The 22,570-nt window shown below is 37.1% G+C and overlaps 2 protein-coding genes across 2 annotated transcripts; one reads left to right on the forward strand and one right to left on the reverse strand.

Annotated features, from left to right (window-relative positions):
- Positions 1-2,070: 2,070 nt before the first annotated feature.
- Positions 2,071-4,461, forward strand: LOC142519862 (uncharacterized). Its single transcript, XM_075622880.1, has one exon. The coding sequence runs from the start codon at positions 2,071-2,073 to the stop codon at positions 4,459-4,461; it is 2,391 nt and encodes a 796-aa protein (XP_075478995.1).
- Positions 4,462-9,690: 5,229 nt separating this feature from the next.
- Positions 9,691-12,133, reverse strand: LOC142519863 (aminotransferase ALD1, chloroplastic-like). Its single transcript, XM_075622881.1, has 9 exons — positions 12,072-12,133; positions 11,948-11,976; positions 11,789-11,862; positions 11,419-11,535; positions 11,019-11,081; positions 10,748-10,852; positions 10,480-10,530; positions 10,069-10,389; positions 9,691-9,861 (listed from the first exon to the last, which is right to left on the reverse strand). The coding sequence occupies exons 1-9, from the start codon at positions 12,131-12,133 to the stop codon at positions 9,691-9,693; spliced, it is 993 nt and encodes a 330-aa protein (XP_075478996.1).
- Between the last annotated feature and the right edge of the window lie 10,437 nt (positions 12,134-22,570).

The raw sequence follows: 22,570 nt of genomic DNA on the forward strand, positions 1-22,570 counted from the left end.
TCGCGCTTATTTCGTCTCGTTATGGCTATTTGTAGGTTTGACCAAAAAGATGATAAAAGCCAAAGAAATGGAAAGAAGTCAAACTTCGCAATGCCATATCAGAAAACACCCGGAAAAATAGTACAAAAAGAACACCCGGACCCATACACGGACCCCGTGTATAGGTCCGTACCTCAGAAACCAAAGGAAGACATCGACCGAGTCTACACGGACCTAGAGACGGACCTCGACACGGGGTCCGTATCCAGTATTTCGGAAGTAAGTTTGGACCGAGTCTACACGGACCCTTATCCTGATGCAGGCACGGGGTCCGTGTCCTTGAGATCAGAATCAGATTTCGACGAAGATTTGCTCGTGATTTTTGGAAGAGAATAAAAAGGGAAAACCTAGAGAAAAAAAGAGGAGGCGCGGAATTCTTTACAGAGGAGCCGACTTTGAGAGGAAGAGGGAGGAGAACTTTCACGCTTCCGAAGACGGTGACGGCTTGGGAGAAACGAGAGAAATTCGTGCACTTTACACGCAAGACCCGCGCACCATCGCTGAGATTTTCTCCATCCTTATTGTCTTATTTTCAGTCATGAATTCGAATATTAAATTTGATTTTAGTTTTGAATTTATGGAGTAATTTTCTCTTGTGATCGGGACCACGATAGGGACAAACGATTAATTTTGTTTATTCGTTGGATTGTTTGATTTATAAAATTTATTCTATGTTATTGATTAATGTTTGCGTAATTTTCGTGCTTTTAATCTGGCCAATTATTTGCATGTTTGTTGTTCAGATCTTGACTCGAAAGGGAATAGATTGAATTTAGCTTCAAAAATATTAATCAACCCACTGGTTAAACCGACTGGAAATAGTATTCGGTTTCAGTGTGCGATTTTAGGCGACAGTTGTAATTCTATTGTTGATAAATGCGTTTTTGTTTAATTAAATTCAATTAAAAATAATTTGACTGTTAAATGAAAATGGGATTATAAATTCTAGAAATAGGTTTATAGTTAAATTAGAGGATTGCATCGTGACTTCGAATAATCTGTAGTTAAATAATTCCAGTGCATGATAATAATCAGAGTTTGTTACCGTCGTGTGTTCCCGGTCATTTTATTGAAATTTGAAAATCCCCAAGTCCCAAGTTTTTCTGCCGATTTGATTTTAATCATTAATTTAGCATAAATTAGTTTAATTTAATTAGTTTAAATAATCTCCAAATCACTTATTATCGTTGCCTAGATTAAATTAAATAATTTAAATCTTAGTACTTAAATAGTAGTCTCTGTGGGATCGATACTTGGACTTGTCGTCCAATTACTATAACTTGACCTAGTCCGCTTGCCAGAATTAATCTCAACCGAAATCATCGATCAAGTTTTTGGCGCCGTTGCCGGGGACTATTTATTTAATATTAGGATAAATTATTTGTTTGAGACTAGGCTTTTATTCTTAGTTTTAAATTTTTCAATTTTTTTTTCTTTAGCATTTTAATTTATTTTGTTTCAGATTTTTATACTCTTTCGGAGCTTAGATTGTGCACTTAAATTTTTGATTTCAGGGGTTAGCTCGTGTTATATGAGCCGTGCTCAAGACGTTAGGAACCTGGTGCCACTTGATCTTGAGATTGAAAGCACTCTCCGCAGTATCCGCAGAGCTCGAAGGAATAACAACTTGACTCTGGAATTTGAATCTGAAATAGACCGTAAACCAGAATTTGAAGACATGGCCGGAGAAGAGGATAATCGTACTTTAATGGAGCTTCATAGGCTAGCATTTGGAGGTTATGGCTCTAGTATTGTCCGCCCTACAATTCAGGCGAATACATTCGAATTTAAGTCCGCCATCATCCAAATGATTCAAATGCAAGTTAAATTCGGGGGATCACCATCTGAAGATCCCAATGCACATCTGGAGAACTTTCTGTCGATCTGTGATACGATTAAGTGCAATGGGGTGAGTACTGATGCCATTCGGCTCAGATTATTTCCATTCTCCCTGCAAGGAGAAGCTATGGAGTGGCTTCGAGACCTTTCAGCTGGTTCATTACTACATGGGATGGGCTAGTTGAGGTCTTCATGCACAGGTATTTTCCCCCAACTAAGATTACACAGTTGAGAAACGAAATCACATCATTTAGACAGAGAGATGGGGAATCACTGAATTCAGCATGGGCGAGGTTTAAGAAGATGTTCAGGATGTGCCCGAGACATGGCTTTTCAATAGGCCAGCAGGTTGAGACATTCTATTATGGGGTGGATCCTTCTGTGAGATCTATGCTCGATGCGGCAGCAAACGAAAGCTTATACAGGAAAACGCCAACCGCAGCACTTGAAATCATCTCGAATATGGCAGAAAGCAATATGGGTTGGCAAGATAACCGAAGGGAGAAGAAGGTCGGATTCCTTGAGATGGATGCTTTAACAGCGATTACAGCGAAACTTGATGGATTGACACATCAGATGACACAGTTACAAGCACAGAAGTCAATACCAGTCAAGTCAGTGAATCAGATTCAAGGAAGTGCTGAAATGGTTGGTGGTTCATCTAGTGACATGCCATTCATGCCAGATATGTCTTGTGAGGGAATACAGTACTTTGGAGGGGATTCAGTAAATTATGTGGGAAACCAGGGTCGTCAGCAATATAATCCATACAGTTTCTCATATAATCCGGGTTGGAGGAATCATCCGAATTTTGGGTGGAGACCGTCAGAAAATTCTGTTGAGCCACTACATTTTAATCCTCCACAACATCCTACACAGCAAAAGCCTCCTCAGCAACCACCTAAACCTCCGCAAGGTGCTGGACCTTCTATGCCACCCGGTTTCAAGCCACAGGATAGCAAGTCAAACCTTGAGGACATGCTTGCAAAGTACATAACCGGGAATGAGATGAGATGGCAAAACCATGATGCCATGATGCAAAGAGTGGAGACGCAACTAGGACAATTAGCGACACAAATGGCTACACGAGCTCCGGGTACACTACCTAGTGACACGGAAAAGAATCCAAAATGTGTCAATGCAGTCACGGTGACGTCTCCCATAAAGCAGGAAGTGATCGATGTTGAAGGCGATGTGAAGGAGAAGGAATTATCCAAGCAAAGGTCAGAGGACGCAAGGGAGAAAGGTAAGTCTCTGAACTCAAACTCCAATATTGATATTAATTCACTCCCTTTTTCCCAAAGAGCTAAGCAACTGCAATTGGATACTCAATTTTCAAAATTTCCTGAGATTTTCAAAAAGCTGCATATAAATATCCCATTTGCAGAAGCTTTAGCTCAAATGCCCTCATATGCAAAATTTCTTAAAGAGATTTTATCAAACAAGAGGAAATTGGTTGACTTTGAGACAGTTAAGCTTTCGGAGGAATGTTCTGCAATTTTACAAAATAAACTCCCTCCAAAGCTTAAGTATCCAGGTAGTTTCTCTATCCCTTGTACTATTGGAACTTCGAATTTTAGTAAAGCCTTGTGTGACTTAGGTGCAAGCATTAACTTGATGCCATACTTATGTTTTGAGAAGCTGAAAATAGGTGAAGTGAAGCCAACTACAATTTCCCTACAGTTAGCTGATAGATCAATTAAATATCCTAGGGGAGTTGTAGAGTATGTGTTAGTAAAGGTTGACAAGTTCATTTTTCCGGTTGATTTTGTTGTGTTGGATATGGCAGAGGATCGTGAGATTCCTCTTATTTTAGGAAGACCGTTTTTAGCCACTGGGAAAGCTCTGATAGATGTACAAAAGGGTGAGTTGGTGTTGAGACTGAATGATGAGAGTGTGGTGTTTAATGTTTTTCAGTCCATCAAATATCCTAATGATACATCTGATTGTTTTAGAATTGATGCTACTGACGAGCTTGTTGAGTATGGTTTGCAGGAATTGATAGGTGAAGATCCTTTGGAGATTTGTTTGACTGATTCATGTCCAGGAGAGTTGGAAAATGAGGATATTAAGGAATACATGCAGTATCTGGAAGCAGGCAGACCAATTTCCAAGACGGTAAATTCTAGGATTGGGGAGCTTGGGCATATCCCAAAACCTTTAAAGTCATCCATCGAAGAAGCCCCAATCCTAGAGATGAAACCTCTTCCTTCGCACTTCAAATATCTGTTTTTGCTTGATAATAATAAATTGCCAGTAATTGTTTCATCTACGTTGACAGGTATGGAGGAAGAAAAGCTGCTGCGAGTCTTGAGAGATAACATCAAAGCCATAGGTTGGAGTATTGCAGACATAAAGGGGATCAGCTCCTCCATGTGCATGCACAAAATTCTGATGGAGGCCGACCACAAGACATCCACCCAACCTCAAAGACGTCTAAACCCGGCTATGCAAGAGGTGGTGAAGAAAGAGGTGATAAAGCTACTGGACGCAGGTATTATTTACCCGATTTCTGATAGTAGGTGGGTTAGTCCAGTGCAAGTTGTTCCGAAAAAAGGTGGGATCACTGTTGTCGAAGAATGAAAATAAAGAATTAACTCCTACCAGAACTGTTACGGGGTGGCGTGTTTGCATTGATTATAGAAAACTTAATGACGCCACCCGTAAAGACCACTTCCCCCTCCCATTTATTGATCAAATGTTGGAAAGGTTGGCTGGACATTCTTTCTACTGTTTCCTGGATGATTATTCCGGTTATATGCAAATTCCCATTGACCCTGAAGATCAGGAGAAAACCACTTTTACTTGTCCTTATGGGACATTTGCATATAAACGAATGCCATTCGGTCTATGTAATGCACCGGTGACTTTCCAACGATGCATGATGGCAATTTTTCACGATATGATTGAGGACTTTATTGAAATATTCATGGATGATTTTCCGTCTTTGGCTCTTCGTTTGATACATGTTTGTTTAATCTGTCTAAAGTCTTGGAGAGATGTGAGGAGTCAAATTTGGTTTTGAACTGCGAAAAATGTCATTTCATGGTGAGAGAAGGAATAGTGTTGGGGCACAAAATTTCTGAAAATGGGATCGAAGTTGATAAGGTAAATATTGAAGTAATTGAAAAACTCCCAGCCCCAACAAACATTAGAGGAGTGCGTAGTTTTCTAGGACATGCAGGGTTTTATAGATGCTTTATCAAAGATTTTTCCTGCATTGCTAAGCCTCTGACCAACTTACTGATAAAAGATGTGCACTTTGATTTTTCTGATGAGTGTGTGCAGGCATTTCAGATTTTGAAGGAGAAATTGATCACCGCACCTGTGATGATAGCACCTGATTGGGGGTCGCCATTTGAGGTGATGTGTGACGCAAATGACACAGCTCTAGGAGCAGTGTTGGGCCAAAAGAGGGATAAATGCATTCATGTCATCTACTATGCTAGCATGACACTGTCCGCTGCCCAACTGAACTATGCTACTACAGAGAAGGAGCTTCTTGCTGTGGTTTTTGCTCTGGATAAGTTTAGATCGTATTTGATAGGGAGCAAAGTTGTAGTGCATACCGATCATTCAGCCTTGAAATATTTGATGGCTAAAAAAGATGCAAAACCAAGGCTAATTCGTTGGATTCTTCTTTTGCATGAATTCGACCTGGAGATAATCGATAGGAAGGGGACAGAGAATCAAGTTGCAGACCATCTTTCGCGTCTGGAGAATCCTATTCAAGGTAATGACTTTATTCGCGATGACTTCCCGGATGAACAACTCTTTGAAATCAACAGTTTGCCGTGGTATGCCGATTTTGTTAATTATATATCAAGTTCATTCCTCCCCATTTCACCTATCAGCAAAAGAAGAAGTTTTTCTCAGATTTGAAATATTATTTGTGGGAGGACCCTTACTTGTTCAGAATATGTGCAGACGATATAATCCGGAGATGTATCCCCCAAGAAAATGTAAGAGAAATTTTGTTTCATTGTCATGCTGGTCCGGCTGGAGGCCATTTTGGGGCAACTAGAACTGAGTCCAAAGTACTCCAGTCTTGTTTTTATTGGCCTACTTTGTTTAAGGATGCGCATGAATATGTCACAAAATGTCCAGATTGTCAGCGCACAGGTAATATCTCCAGGAGACATGAATTACCTCTCAATAATATTCTTGTGTGTGAATTATTTGATGTGTGGGGTATCGATTTCATGGGTCCTATTCCCAGTTTCTTTTGGGAACAAGTATATTTTGGTGGCTGTAGATTACGTGTCAAAATGGGTGGAGGCACTTGCATGCAAAACAAATGATTCTAGGGTTGTCGTTCAATTTCTCATGAAAAATAATTTCTCACGTTTTGGCACACCTAGAGCCATTATTAGCGATTGGGGTACTCACTTTTGCAATCGTCAATTTGACAGTCTGTTAGCCAAGTATGGGGTCCGACATAAGGTGGCCACACCTTATCACCCTCAAACTAGTGGCCAAGTCAAGGTATCGAACAGAGAACTTAAACGCATTCTCGAGAAGACTGTCGGTGCTTCAAGGAAAGAATGGTCTAGAAAACTCGACGATGCACTTTGGGCTTACCCCACTGCTTTTAAAACCCCCATTGGCATGTCCCCTTTTAAATTGTTGTATGGGAAGTCGTGTCACCTACCTGTTGAACTTGAACATAAGGCTTATTGGGCTACTAAATTCTTGAATTTTGATGATAAAGCCACATGTGACGAGAGAGTTCTGCAGCTGAATGAATTGGACGAGTTTCGGTTGGAGGCTTACGAGAATGCCAAGCTTTACAAAGAGAAAACAAAACGTTGGCATGATCAGAACATAGTCCATCGAGAATTTGTGGTGGGACAACTGGTCCTATTATATAATTCTTGCCTGAAATTGATGCCAGGTAAGTTGCGTTCACGGTGGTCAGGACCATATACCATCACGCAAGTGTTCCCCTACGGGACAGTAGAGATCACTAGTAAAGCAACTGGACCTTTCAAAGTAAATGGGCATAGGCTGAAGGTTTATCATGGTGGTGCCATACCCGATGAGCCGATCACAGTGGATCTACGGGATCCAAACTGAATCATGGGAGTACAGTCAGGCTATCGACTCTAAATTTAGCGCTTGCTGGGAGGCAACCCAGTGTTTAGTTTTATTTTTCTTTCGTCTTTTATTTTAGTTTTCTTTCTTTTTGTTTTCTGCATTATTCGTGAACTAATCTCAGTTGATGGTGGTGCAGGTCATTTATTCACTGGCGATGGGATTTCTAAAGTGTGGGGATTCTATTAGGACGGGCAGATTCCGAGCGTAAAATAAACCAGGATTTGCTGATTTCTACCTCATTTCCACCACGTACTCGATAGTTTACCAGGGAAGTGTTCGCTTTAACATTCTTAATAGTGCATTTTATATCGTTTTACACTGAGGGCAGGTGTCGATTTCTAAGTGTGGGGGTAGGTCAGTTTGTTACACATCGTTGCACAACACTTAACAACACTTTTCACGTAAGATGGAACTATTATTAGACAAAGAACTCTTGTTTCACTTAATAATCGGATTAATTTGTTGCATTGTGGATCACCCAGGACATAGTTTCGTGCTTAGTATTGAATGAAAGGAGTCGTAGTTTCAAGGAGAGGGTCAGACATGAACCAGTTCTGTATCAACATTTCATTCAATGCATGTGGTCAAACTTTTACTCATTGATAGTGAATTGGTGAAATGTGAACTTAAAAAAAAAAAGAAAAAAAATATAGAAAAGAAAAGAAAAGGGAGGAAAGTGTACACTATTAAAAACACCCGAAAAATCTGTGGGTGAAGGTTGGTGGACAATGAGAAAGAAAGGAGACGATAGAGCTCTGAAAATGATGAAAATACAGTAATTGGTGATGAGTCAAAAGTTGAATGAATGTGCTGCAGGAATATTTTTATTTTCTCTCACTTTTGATTCCCATATCTTTTATTGTAGCCGTGAACCTTGACCTTACGTTACAAGCTTGAAAAGACCTATTAACCAAGTCATCGTCGTTCAACATTTAGTAGAGAGGGGTATGAAAGTCAAGCATATGGGGCGTCTCGATAACAAATGAAAATAAGTGATCATGAAACCAAGTAGCTAGTAATGAGTACGAGTCTGACCTGCACACTACTCACATCTTGTTATGTTGATCCTTACTGGGTAAATGTTTGAATCTTAAATTGAGACGAAAACGAATCTTGTGATATGCGAAGCGTGATCTTTTGACCGGGGGTGAAAGAGTTTGACAAATTGAGAAGTTTTGATTGTGGTACTTGAGTTCTGAATCTGAGATAATTCTCATCTTTATTATTTGTCTGATTTGTTCGAGGACGAACAAAGGTTAAGTGTGGGGGAGTTGATAAGCACGAATTATATAGCATCTTAGGGACTTTATTTTGTCGTATTCGTTCTTATCTGGCGTTTTTATTCCGAGTTTCGCGCTTCTTTCGTCTCGTTATGGGTATTTGTAGGTTTGACCAAAAAGATGATAAAAGCCAAAGAAATGGAAAGAAGTCAAACTTCGCAATGCCATATCAGAAAACACCCGGAAAAATAGTACAAAAAAAAGAACACTCGGACCCATACACGGACCCCGTGTATAGGTCCGTACCTCAGAAACCAAAGGAAGACATCGACCGAGTCTACACAGACCTAGAGACGAACCTCGACACGGGGTCCGTATCCAGTATTTCGGAAGTAAGTTTGGACCGAGTCTACACGGACCCTTATCCTGATGCAGGCATGGGGTCCGTGTCCTTGAGATCAGAATCATATTTCGACGAAGATTTGCTCGTGATTTTTGGAAGAGAATAAAAAGGGAAAACCTAGAGAAAAAAAGAGGAGGCGCGGAATTCTTTACAGAGGAGCCGACTTTGAGAGGAAGAGGGAGGAGAACTTTCACGCTTCCGAAGACGGTGACGGCTTGGGAGAAACGAGAGAAATTCGTGCACTTTACACGCAAGACCCGCGCACCATCGCTGAGATTTTCTCCATCCTTATTGTCTTATTTTCAGTCATGAATTCGAATATTAAATTTGATTTTAGTTTTGAATTTATGGAGTAATTTTCTCTTGTGATCGGGACCACGATAGGGACAAATGATTGATTTTGTTTATTCGTTGGATTGTTTGATTTATAAAATTATTCTATGTTATTGATTAATGTTTGCGTAATTTTCGTGCTTTTAATCTGGCCAATTATTTGCATGTTTGTTGTTCGATCTTGACTCGAAAGGGAATAGATTGAATTTAGCTTCAAAAATATTAATCAACACACGGTTAAACCGACTGGAAATAGTATTCGGTTTCAATGTGCGATTTTAGGCGACAGCTGTAATTTTATCGTTGATAAATGCGTTTTTGTTTAATTAAATTCAATTAAAAATAATTGGACTGTTAATGAAAATATGATTATAAATTCTAGAAATAGGTTTATAGTTAAATTAGAGGATTGCATTGTGACTTCGAATAATCTGTAGTTAAATAATTTCAGTGCATTATAATAATCAGAGTTTGTTATCGTCGTGTGTTCCCGGTCATTTTATTTAAATTTGAAAATCCCCAAGTCCCAAGTTTTTCTGCCGATTTGATTTTAATCATTAATTTAGCATAAATTAGTTTAATTTAATTAGTTTAAATAATCTCCAAATCACTTATTATCGTTGTCTGGATTAAATTAAATAATTTAAATCTTAGTACTTAAATAGTAGTCTATGTGGGATCGATATTTGGACTTGTCGTCCAATTACTGTAACTTGACCTAGTCCGCTTGCTTGAATTAATCCCAACCGAAATCATCGATTACTGAGCTATCCTGGAGGCACCATTGAAGCAAGTGCATACGATACGATTAAAATCGTTTATGACGGGAAAACCATTCAAGTACAAGAGCTCGTCAGGCACCACTGTCCAACCGAGACGAACGCCTGTGAATCCGGCTATCTTGGAAAACGATGAGATTTCGATAGCAACCTGATTTTTATAAATCAAAGAACATACTTTAGGACCAGATTTAATTTGATATCATTTAAGATTAAGATTTTACAGTGCTATTTTAGGACTGCAGGACAAAATAAGTAATATATGTGTTGTGCATCTCTTTTCAATTTCCTTTGAAGAAGACAAAAAGTCTCGATCTGACATGAATTAGCAATATTTTGATTGGGGAGATGTGTTTACCTTTTCGGCACCAGAGATTTCGTATATGGATCGAGGTCTTCCATCAGTGACATAAACAGCGTAAGCTGAGTCATATACAATAATTGATCCATTATCCTGCGCGAATCGCACTAGTTGTTCTAGTTGCTCCCGAGTAGCCGCATGACCGGTTTTGTTGTTGGGAGAGCAGAAGAATATGACATCCGTTCGTTCAGTTTCTGATAGGGTGGGGAAGAAACCATTCTGAGGGCTACATTTCATGTACTTGATATTCTGGTACCTCCCTGATTCAGTATCCACATCACCTGTCTGTCCAATTATGACACTTGAGTCTATGTAAGCCTGTTTTCATAAGGGAAAAAACTTTAAGGAACCAATTATAGCATTATCTGTATGCAAAACCAAGATGTTGCGAAAAAGAGCTAGAATCACCGGAAAAATCGGATCTTGAACCGCTATGGACATGTTGGATCCAAAGAGCAGCTACAAGAAAACACAATCATAAATAACTACCTGTTTCAAGCACAGTTATTAGAAGTCCATAATGGTGTCTCTAGCCTCAAGGCACACATAGCCTTACAGGCCGAAACACAAGTCAAGGCTCGGCCATTGAGCAAAGCACACACCTTGTCTGTTTACTATGGTTAAACAAAGGAAATGATGCACCTCTAATCCCTTGTGATGTATATATGATACGTACCTGCAGGCGAGATATATCACATTGTGCGCCGTCTGATACAAAGACTTCTTTGTCCTTTATACCCAATTTCTTGTAAAATGTTGCTGCTATGGCTTTTCTAAGTTCCTGAGACAGGGAAATTTGAAAGGACACAAATCTTACACGACTATATAAATATAAAGGGCGTTTTAAAACACTTACTTCAGTCGAAAAATGTCAAGATTTAATGTAAAATTTACAAAACCAATGCCATAATGTCACATGCAAAGGTGATATTCAGAACACTTTTTACCTTGCTACCTTGTTCAGCTCCATACCCTCTATAACCTGCAGGTGTCGAAAGGTTGTGTGCATACTGCAATACAGAATATGATCAGAAGCAAATTTTATATGCTATACAGTAGAACATGTAAACCAAAAAGAATGACTTATAAATTTGTGATTCTATGAACTTGTCAGGCGCATGGGATTTCAAAGTCTTTGTCTGATTTATGACCCTGGAATTCCAATTTTTTTTGTGTTCATTCATACAAGTCCTAGTCCAAGGTGGACCACATAATCTATTGATCAACTCTAACATTTCGAATCATGACTGATATGTTAATTATTCTGGTCTGTTCTTGTTAGCTAATGAAAATATATTTTAGGACATGTGAAGGAAAACTTCAATATCCGAATTTTCTTAAACTTACATTAGCCATGCTTGAAGCTACGACATCTGGTAATGGCTCCGTGGTGTCACCGATACCAAGGCTGATAACTCTTGCATTTGGATACTTCTTTATGTGCTGAAGTTGGCGTGCAGAAATCTGTAATAAATAATCTTTGAAAGATTTTCATGTGATCATTTGATGGTTGATGACGAAAAAATGGTGGGTGACTGGAAGGTACTGAAGAATGAATTTCCTCAGTAAATCAATATAATCATGTTCAATTACAGCATGGTTTTATTGCTAAGGCGAACTTCTCGTTACGAGCAAGTGAATTTATATTGTAGATGATAGGCTGGTGAAAATGATCTGTAACAACCGATGCATGGATGGATAATAAAGAGCCACCAACCTCAGGAAACAAATAGTTGTATTGAAGCCTCTCCAACTTTGGATTACGAACAACTTTAGTACGATAAAAGTTAACTGCATGAACAAGTCAAAACTTTTAAAGGCTTAAAGCCAATGAAATCTTTGAACTTATCCCACAAAAATTTGTTGATGTACGTACCTTTCTCATTATCTTGATCTGTTTCGATACTGCATGAAAAAACCAGTTAACACGAGAGCATTATTACAGAGGAAAGTGGTGAATAAAACCATGCAAAAATTGGTGCTGAGTCTTCACACATTACCTAGATTTAGGCTGGAAAAATGTTTTACAAGGCATTGAACTGATAGATGAAGCCTTGAACATGTTTTTCCTTGTAACTTATAACTATTTTGACGCTCTAAATTTGGTGTCTAAATATGTTATAGTCAAATATTAATGAGCACGAGAAGGCGATATTTATACTCTTACAAATCAGCTTAATGAATTTTGTGTCAGTACTGTCAACTTGCATACATACATGCATGATGTCTTTGAAGACACGTCGAAGCCCAACAACTATGCTCTGTTGATCCAGTAGATGTCCAAACTTATAAAATCAGGTCGTTCTCACCATCCATCACAATCCACGGTCTATTCTCTTGACAACAGTCATATGCCGTTTGAGATGGGACGGTGAAGAACGTATGATATAGGAATCATAAATGAATATACATCAATAACATAATGGTTTGTAAAATAAATTCTTTGTAGAAATTGAATAAAACGTTGGATGAAATGAATATGTTTTCGCAGCAAACAATATTTTCAAGGGTATCGGTGCAATTTTCAGAATGTAGCCCAAGACAAAAGAACTTTTCAAAGCCTCGAACAAATTCCTAAGACCACACGCAATTTGGTGACATCTGATGTAGTATGGTGTCGTCCCATAAATACTACTTACGTTATTCCTTTTTTCTTATTCTCATACAATTCAGTCTCCGACAACCATTAAAAATAACACTTATCAAACAACTGTATCATTTGACGAGATACCCATATAAGAACTTTTTTTAAACCTTTCACACGGGAACGTATAATTACAATTATCAGACAATAGTATACCAAATTACATCCTTTTATTCGCAAAGAAATATCACAGGAGAGTGAAACAATTCAGAATGTACTGCACAACAATGTTGTAATTCGCGATACGTTTCCAGGAGAAGAGATGCTAGTGGTATCAACTGCATTTGATGCAAATACAACAATAGAATTCACAAAAGTGAATCCTCCATTTTTTAAATGTTGTGTGTCTGTCTTTGTCTTCCATTCCTTTACAGATAAAGAAAAGACGAGCAAAAGTGGATTCTTGATTAGTCCAAGTTCTGTATATAGACAAACATATTAAAGATGACAAGTTTTTCCACACAAAGGTTTCCGGATCCAAAAACTAAGAATAATAAAATAAAGGTCTAAACTTTGGTAATTAAGCATGCATCATGAATATGTATATATGTTAGGTTTTCTGACTATTTTGGTTCAATTGTTGACATAACATATGAAAATTGATGGACGACAAGAATTTATTTTCCCCAACAGATATCACTGAATGCCTAAAATTTTGGCCCAAAACTCAAATATGGTGAATTTCCTATTCCATTTTACACATCATTCAAACGTCCATTAATGTTGAGATGAACCTAGAAATGTCATAAAAGTCATAATATCGCCTAGGTCAGAGCTAAAACAAACAGCTAAACAAGAACACATATTATCTTTTCTTCAATTAAAATATTATGTCCCTCAGAAAAATAAGCAAAAAAGCCAATGGTTTTCTTTGTCAATATTGACTTAAAGCAGGTGAAAGGTCCCAAACAAATAATGCAATCTCTGAAAATGACACGAATGGATGATTTTTTTAATTAAAGAAATCAAAATCTTTCTGTAATTTTTATTAAAATACAAATCCCACTACTAAAAAATGACATTAAATCGCCAGAATGTACTGTACATACCACAATGGATTACATATTTGAACCTGCCCCAGAATACATCAGGCATTGACTTCTAGTTTTCCCTATTATAAATATTGAAACAGAAAAGGAACAAAGACCAAATCTTCACAAGTAAAAGGGTTCACACTTGGTTAAAAAAACAAAACTCTGCTCCTAATTTACACGACCCACAAAGAAAATTTAGAATGAAACCTGCTTGCTTTGACCACCTTGCTAATATATCATATAAAAAAGAGACTTACGATCTTCATGCTTTACATAAGAAAACAGTATCACGTTGTACATATACATGTACTGAGTCAAATCACATGTAAAACTAATTAAGAACCACACAACAAAATTTATTAAAATGCGTTCAATGGCGGTAGTTGTAAGTAGTCATGACTCGAGTTATTACGTAAAATATTAAAATTATAAATCATTATGTTATCTATATGTATTATGCATCTTTGATCATTTTATTATTCGAACAAATTCTGTCAATACCCCTCGGGATGGTTGCTGGTTGCGAATATTTGACAAATGGTTCGACATGCATTTTGATTTTTTCAAAAATTATCTTTATTTTTGTTAATATTATTTTATATTTGGGATTATATGTTTATATCGATTTTTTCGGATTTAAACATTGTTCCAATGTTGTGATTACGCATTTTTTTGTGGTGCAACTGACCTTACAGAAAATTACATCATTAATTATTCATAATTCTATTATTAAAAAAATCACTCTTAATTATGAGATAAATAGTTGTTATTTCAAAATCAATTTCTCTATGTATATTACATACACAAAATATTAATATTAATATATATTGCAAATATTTTAATTTAAATATTTTCTGATATAATGATTCTTAAGATAATTTATTTTAGGCTAATAGCTTGTTGGTATTAATTTTCCTTTATAAAATGTAATATAATGTGTATAAAATAATTCTTCTTTTAGTAAAAAGACAAGTCAAAAGCTGTTTTATATGTACATTAATAATGTTTTGTTTATTAAATTTAATATTTGGATTCTCTAAAGAATAATATATATTTTTAAAAAACTAACAATTCAAATTGGTAATACGGAATAATCAAAAAGACAAAAACAATATGTAAATCATTATATTACTCTAAAAGCCTTTGATTTATACAACACCTTGTTCAAATCCATTCCAGAAGGGCAGCACCCGATTAGAACTCCTAGCACTCAAAATTGCAGGCAGTACCTTACAATCTGCATAATATTTAATGTCATTATGTCAAGACTACAAACACAATCTTTAATGTCTTTCACTACAGAAAAAACGTCAAAAGACAACGGATAAAATCCGTTGTCGTAGGTCATTAATTTAAAACTGTTGTAACCGAGTGTGTTGTTGAAAGTGCATTCAACGACAACGATTTTAAATTCGTAGCTATCATTTTGCGACGTTTTTTGAATAAGTCGTCGCTAATTAACGATGGTTTAAGATATACCGCCGCTAAAATTAGCGACAGATAAAAAAAATGCTCAAAAATAACAGTTTTCACTAAAATCGTTGTTAAAAAGTAAAAGACGACGGTTTTATTGTAAAACCGTTGTCTTTTAAGTGTTGTGTATTCAGTATTTTCTTTAGTGTTTGTGTGAATATTCACTCAACTAAAAAATAAGCTTAACTCTCTGTATATGTCAGTGATTGTGTGTGAATGTGTGAGAACCGATCTAATCAGTACAACACGAAAGTGTTCTCACACAACTGGACTAACTGCTTCTAGTAAGCTGATATAAAGTAAACATGTCCTCTGTTTTCTTCATGCACCAGTAATTTAGTTGTAGTTCTGCTTCTTCTTGTCTTCAGTGGTCTTTGATCTGGTGTATATATTGGCACTCAGCTGACCGTACATGAAGACTCAATAATAATGTATGTTGCATTTGCATGTGCTTCCTTTGGACATGTCTTGTCATTCTGACAACTGTTATGGAAGTTTTTCTCTTTTTAGCTTTGCTGCAACGTCCATTATTGTACTTTCGTTTGTGAAGTAGCTTATAGCTTGTAGCTTATATGTAAGGACCGTGTATCGTATTATCGTAAATCCTGTGTGATTAGCGATAATTCACGAATTTGATATGTGATTATACATTTGATGTATATTATGACAATGAAATTGAGAAAATGAATATTGAATATGACTTGACGTTGTAAGAGCTCGAGTGGAGAGGCCGGACGCCAATTTAGTACAAACATAAATATTTGTACAGAACATGTGGCGCCCGGGCGGTAGAAAGTGACCGCCCGAGCGCCAGAGTATGTGAAATGGATGTTCGGGCAGAACATGCCGCGCCCGAGCAGTAAATTGTGACCGCCCGAGCGCGGTACATATTTGAGTCGGGGGCAGAATGTCTCGCGCTCGGGCGCAAGAATTCTACCGCCCGAGCGCGAGAGTGGTAAGGATAAGAATGAATTTCTTTCTTCTCTTTCGTCATTTTCATCCGATAATCTCGAGGGAAAGTTGAAGGAATTCGAAATTCTTTCTTCCAAATCGACTTCGAAACGCTGTCTAAACGCGAAACAAATTATATATTTGTGATCGTCGCGTTGAGGGCTTCTGACTGAGGTAATTTTCTTCTAGTTCCAGCAGCTCTAAATATCAAAGTGCTGGAATAGCATGTATTTGAAGTTGAATTTCTGATATGTAGTAGAATAACCGACAAGAAACTTGTATTCGAAGTCGGAATTGAATTATGATATTAATTTGATTTGATATGAATTTTTGAAGTTTCAAATGATATTTGAAACTCATAATAATAATTTTGGAGTATGTTATTGATTGGAATGAGTATGTTATTGATGTAGATAAAGTATTATACTGATATCTTCAAGCTACATCAATTGGAACGAAGAATTGAGGTATGTTGCGACCGGGTAACATACGACAGGTATCTGTATTATATGATATATGTTGGATTGATTGGATTGGAATACGTGTCTATGTGCCTATTTGATGATTTGATGTGGCATACATGACATTGAGATTGGAGTATCGATGTATAAAATAAATGTTTTGTTAACACACATCGTTTGATGCATACATCGATACATGACATACACGTTGAGCTATGATCCTTGGATACCCTGATATGATTGGATTGGATTCCGGGGTTTGTGAACACAATTGCTATGTTGGTATTATATGACCCGTAAAACATAGACATTTGTGGCCCCATATGATTGGATATGAGATGTGGGATTTGATGGCGCTTTGCCGACGCTATCATACGTGTATTCCCATATCGGCCGGTGTGCCAGCTCGAGCATTGATTTGATTTGATAGCGATTCAATTGATTCTGACATGTGCTCAGTGGATGGGCATTTGACCTGATACCTCCACGACATACATGCATTGCATACCATATATCATTGTTTAGATATTTGTGGTATATATGATTGGTTGTTCCATACGGAGCTTTGCTCACCCCCAAGGGGGGCTGTTGTTGTCTTTGTGTGTGGACAATTGCAGGTACTCCAGGATTTCAGGAGGCCAGAGAGGGTACTTCTGGAGGGAGCCACAGCTTGGGCTGAGGTTTTTGGTTATGTCTTGTTCCCAGTATATATGTATATGTATCTATATACCGGGACATGTCCCGAGGATATGAGATGTTTGTATGTGATTGGTTGTGATTACGTGTGGGCGTGTTTTATAATTTAAGATTAAATACTATTTTTAGTATTATAAATCTAGAAGAGATGTTTTGGGCTCGTCGTAAAAGAAATTTTAAACTCGTTTTCCGCTGTGATTAATTAAACCCTAATCAAATTGTGTTGTAATAACGATTAGGTGCTAAGGGCCCCACATTATATATTCGCGCTTAGCTCGATTCCATTAAATAGTCTTGTCGTGACATGCAAACAGATCAGTTACAACTGATGCTTCTGAACTGGTATAGTGTAATCAGTTTGGACTGATTTCACTGTATCAGTTCTTTTGTTCAGCTGGGTCTTCATCGGTTGAGTTCTTCATTAGCTAGTCATGCTTCTGAAGGTCTACTGCTGAACCACCTTTCAGCTGAAAAATCAGTGGAACTGTTCTTTGATATATCAGTTGGGCTGGTTCAGTTTTGGCAATCAGTTGACGCTTTCAGTTGGCGTCTCGACAGCTGCAGTTTTGGCTCCGGGAACTGATCAATTTGTGATCTGATCAGTAGGAATGTAAACGATTCAAACCAAACCAAACAGTATCAGGCTTGAGCTTGGTTTGTTTAAGATTGTTTGAGGCTCGAGCTCGATTCGAGCTTTTATTATTAGGCTCGAGCTTGGTTTGTCTTGAAATTACCAAGCTCGAGAAAAGCTCGAGCTCGGCTCGTTAAAAGCTCGTTTAGCATGTTAATCAAGCCATGCTCGAGTTTGATTCATTAATAGCTCGTTTAGCATGTTTAACAAGCTTGGCTTGAGCTCGGCTCGTTTTCGAGCTCGTAAAGCATAAAATTGAGCTCGAGTTTGAGCTTGATTCGAGCTTGTTAAAAATTAAATATATCTATAAACTAATTTTAAATCAGACATAAAAATATAAATTCATTCATAAATAACCAAAACGACATAAATAAGAGCTAAAAACATAAAATTAATATATTATTGAACATTCTAAAATAATACATTTAGAATATTCATCATACACTGATATCACCATATAAATAACAATGAAATAATTTCACCCCTTTAATACTTCAACTAAGTATGGTGAGAAAGTAGGGAGGACGTCAAATAATCCATTAAAATCAGGAATTACAAAATCATCTCCATAACAACTAGTCAAGTATCCTGCAAAGTTCATAATAACATTAGTACTAATATTTTTATTTGTCTTGTCTTCAATTCCTTCAATTGATATTAATACTAATATTTTTATTTGTCAACTCAACAAATGAGTCAAACTCAAGCTTACGAGCCACCTAAACGAGCCGAGCTCGAGCTCGCGAGCCTATTATCAAACATGTTTGCGAGCTCACGAGCCGAATATCTTTAGGCTTGAGCTTGGTTTGATTAATTTTTAGAGCTCAAAATTGAGCTTGAGTTTAGCTTGATATGATTAACAAACGAACTCAAACGAGCTTTTTATCGAACCGAGCTTCGAATAGCTCGCAAACGGTTTGGTTCATTTACATCCCTACTGATCAGTTTCAACTTTTTGCGCACTATATAAATCTGTTAGAAACAAAATAATAAGTTTTGTTAACATCAAAATCAAGATTGCGAACATGAAATATTCAAACAAAATTGAATGTAGTAAAGTTTAAATTTTTTCCAAAATTATTCTCATGTGATTTCTTGAAATATGCAAAATATTTTTATAAGCAGGGAAAAACATAAAAATATTATTTTTCAATAATATTAGTGGTTATTATATATTTGTTAAGATCATGCATGATAATGGAAGTATGAGAAATTGCATCCTCAAACGGTGGGAAATTGATGAGAAAATTCAAATATCACCTTTTGTCCAATTAGGCCATTTTCTAAAGAATTTTCCCAGAGGTTTGCATGCCATTAATTATTTCCAAAGTTCCGCTGATCAATCACATCATCGTTTGTTTCTTGCATCTCTCCCATTTTGTTTTTTAAAAAAACTCAAGTGAAACCGTATCACGACATAATTTTATGTAGTTGATTTCCCACTCTGTCCGACACGATTTGTGAAAAATATTTTTTTATATCAAAAGTTTTATAAATCTTTCATAAATGGATCAGATCGACTCATTTCACATATATAGTTTGCGAGCCCGTCTTACAAAAAAACATACTTTTTATTTTAATAATCTATATCTTTTTTTCCTATTTGTTATTATTCTCTTTGGATATGATTTTTATATTTCTAAACTGACATTGTTCATATAATATATACAATTATTTGATATTTTAAAATATTATTATTTTTTAACTGCATAATTAAAATAAAAGGGTCCAATATTAAAAATTTAAATAAAAGCCCATATTTTTTTGTGTAGATAAACCGAATCATCGACCCGGTTGTCAAACTGAAACGTCTGCCCTTTTTATTGCGTTAAAAGTACTAGAATTTTTTTTTAAACCTCCATAGCATCGGCCGAATCATAAAATATTTTGGAACCATTTTAAAAGTAAAATAACCAACTATTTTATCAACCCAAAAACATTATTTGAAAAGTATAGCACATACTATAACCTCTCAAAAATCACTCATAAATAAATTTTCGTAAAAATATCTTTAGCATCGGGTTATGTGCACCTTCAGTCCAGTCAGATCAACCATCAAGACCTTCATAAACATTATTATCATAATCACCTGCATCAATCACACCTAGTGAGTCTAAAGACTCAACACGTCATATCCTTGATAACAAGTAATACGTAAGACAGTTAACATATAACAGTGAAAAATACTTGTACTTAAAATATCGTTTTCATGAAGATGCATAAATTTTAAACAATAATATTTTCGTAAACATTTTCATGATGCATAAACTTTAAATAAAAACATTTTCATAATGATGCATGAACTTTAAACATAAACATTTTCATAAACTTAATCATATCATCCTCAACATATTCATATTCATATTATCATCAACATATACATATTCATTTTTCCTTTCGTTGAATTCAGATCGTTAATTATGACTTTCGTGTCCATCTACGTCTACGTCTACGTGTTGGGCGATGGATCCATCTACATGTAACCACAGTACTGGGCGGCGGGGACACCAGCAACACTCTCACCGATCAACTGGGCCTTGGCCTTACATATTAACATATCATCGTATACATCAACATGTCCGTATCCAAGGAAACACGATCGTCGGGCTCCCACAGGGACCATAACCCTCACGAAGTTTCCAACATATCATCGTATTAGTCACAATTACTTCACTTCCTTCAACGTTTCATATTCTCATCACTTTATAAAATTTAAACATGCATATAACGTTTTTCTTTTAAACCAAGCATGCAACATGTCTTTTAAATGTCCAATTAAACTATAAAATCCATAAACGTTTTAAAAATAACATTTTAACATATAAAAATTCAATCAACATCCATAACCATTGAAAATAATCATATTAGCACATAAAACAGTATTCAGGGCACTTCCATGACGTTTACTAATTTTTAGGTGTAAAAAGACAGTTTTACCCCTGGACGTAAAATTTCTCGTTTTTGACATTTTCTTGAATTCATTGACTCTAACATGTCCCAAATAATTATTTAAGACTACATGAATTTTCTCATAATTTTATTTAACCTAAATCGAGGACTTTTAATTTAATCTTTAAATATAACGTATTAAAGCGTTTTAACCCCGAATTAAACCAAAACTTAATATAAAATTTCAAAATTCAAAAATTGGACTTATAATAATTAATTAAGCTTAAACCTAATTTTTCATAATTTTATAAAGCTTAAAACTAGGCGATCGTTTCCTGCGGCGATTAAATCCCGAATAAATACAAAACTCAATATTTTGATCCCAAATTTTAAACATAGAATTTTTAAGATTTATTCTACCCTTCCAAGTCATGAGCCACACCCGTGGACCCATGGATTCAATTTTAATTCTTTAATTTTCGTTTTTGACACCTTATCGATCACACCGAGCCATCTCCTAATTTACCCAAGCCACCTCGAGCCAAACCCGAGCCAACCCATCTAGGCATCCTCCTGAGCAACCCTGACCCATAAAACCTAACCCTAGCTCACGCCCAAGCCCTGAAACCGAGCCACAAAAATCTGCACGTGAGCCCCTTCCTTGCCCAAGACTCCTAGTGACCCTAGGACTCCTCTAGCCATCTAACCACTGATCACCCACGACCCTTACTGACCCTAGACCAGTCCCAAGCCCGAGCCACCCCCAGCCCAAGCCCCTGAGCCGCACAGCAATACCCTGCGCAAGCAATCTCCTAGCCGCAGCCCCTCCCTCACATGAATTAGGAGTTTTGTCATGCTAGGACTCCTCCATCCTCTAGACCCCGACTCCCTCCACCTAGCCGTCCCTGTACAACCCTCTAGACCTTCCAACACCACGCCTGGACCCGCGCACCAGCCTAGGCGCTTGCACCAGCAGCACGCCACTTTCTTCTTCAAGTGGGTCTCGCGCGTCTCCCCTTCTCCCTTACGTGCAGCAGTGCCAAGCCTCCCTAGGACCCTATCTAGCCTTCGAAACTAACCCTGGCCAAGCCCCCAACAAGCCCTGGCCAAGCCCCAGCCCCCATGCATAGGAGCCGACCACTTGCACCAAGAATACACCACAACAAAACTCACGGTTCTCACTCTTCTTTGGCCCACGGTTCCAGCTTTGTTCCTTTTTAATTTGCAACGTTTTTAGTGTGTTTTAGGACTCTTTAAAACATGCAAAAACACATCTCAAACCTATCCTAATCATGGCAACCCCTTCAAGCACACTTATATCATGTTTTGGGATGGAAACACATGCTTTAAAATTCACATATGATGCATAACCGAAAATTTCCAAAGATACAATTTGTTTTCATGCAATTTCATAAATAATTACATAATATGGTGTGATGATGAGTAAAGGAAGAATATGGCGTGCCTTTGCGTATTTAACGCACGAAAAACGTTGACGACGAAGAACGGAGCAAGACCTTGGCTTGATTCTACCTCGCAACCTTTGAATTTTCCTTCCAAAATATTGTAGGTGTGTGCCGTGTATTTGGAAGTGTTTTTGGGAGAGAAAATTTCAGAAAAGAGGCGTGAGAATTGTGTGATAATGGGGAGGGTTTTGAGTGTTATATAGTAATTAATTCACTAAACAAGGCTTAAGCCCAATAAGCATACAAATTAGGCC

The sequence above is a fragment of the Primulina tabacum genome, chromosome 11 (genome assembly GCF_025594145.1).
Source record: "Primulina tabacum isolate GXHZ01 chromosome 11, ASM2559414v2, whole genome shotgun sequence".
Taxonomy (NCBI): domain Eukaryota; kingdom Viridiplantae; phylum Streptophyta; class Magnoliopsida; order Lamiales; family Gesneriaceae; genus Primulina; species Primulina tabacum.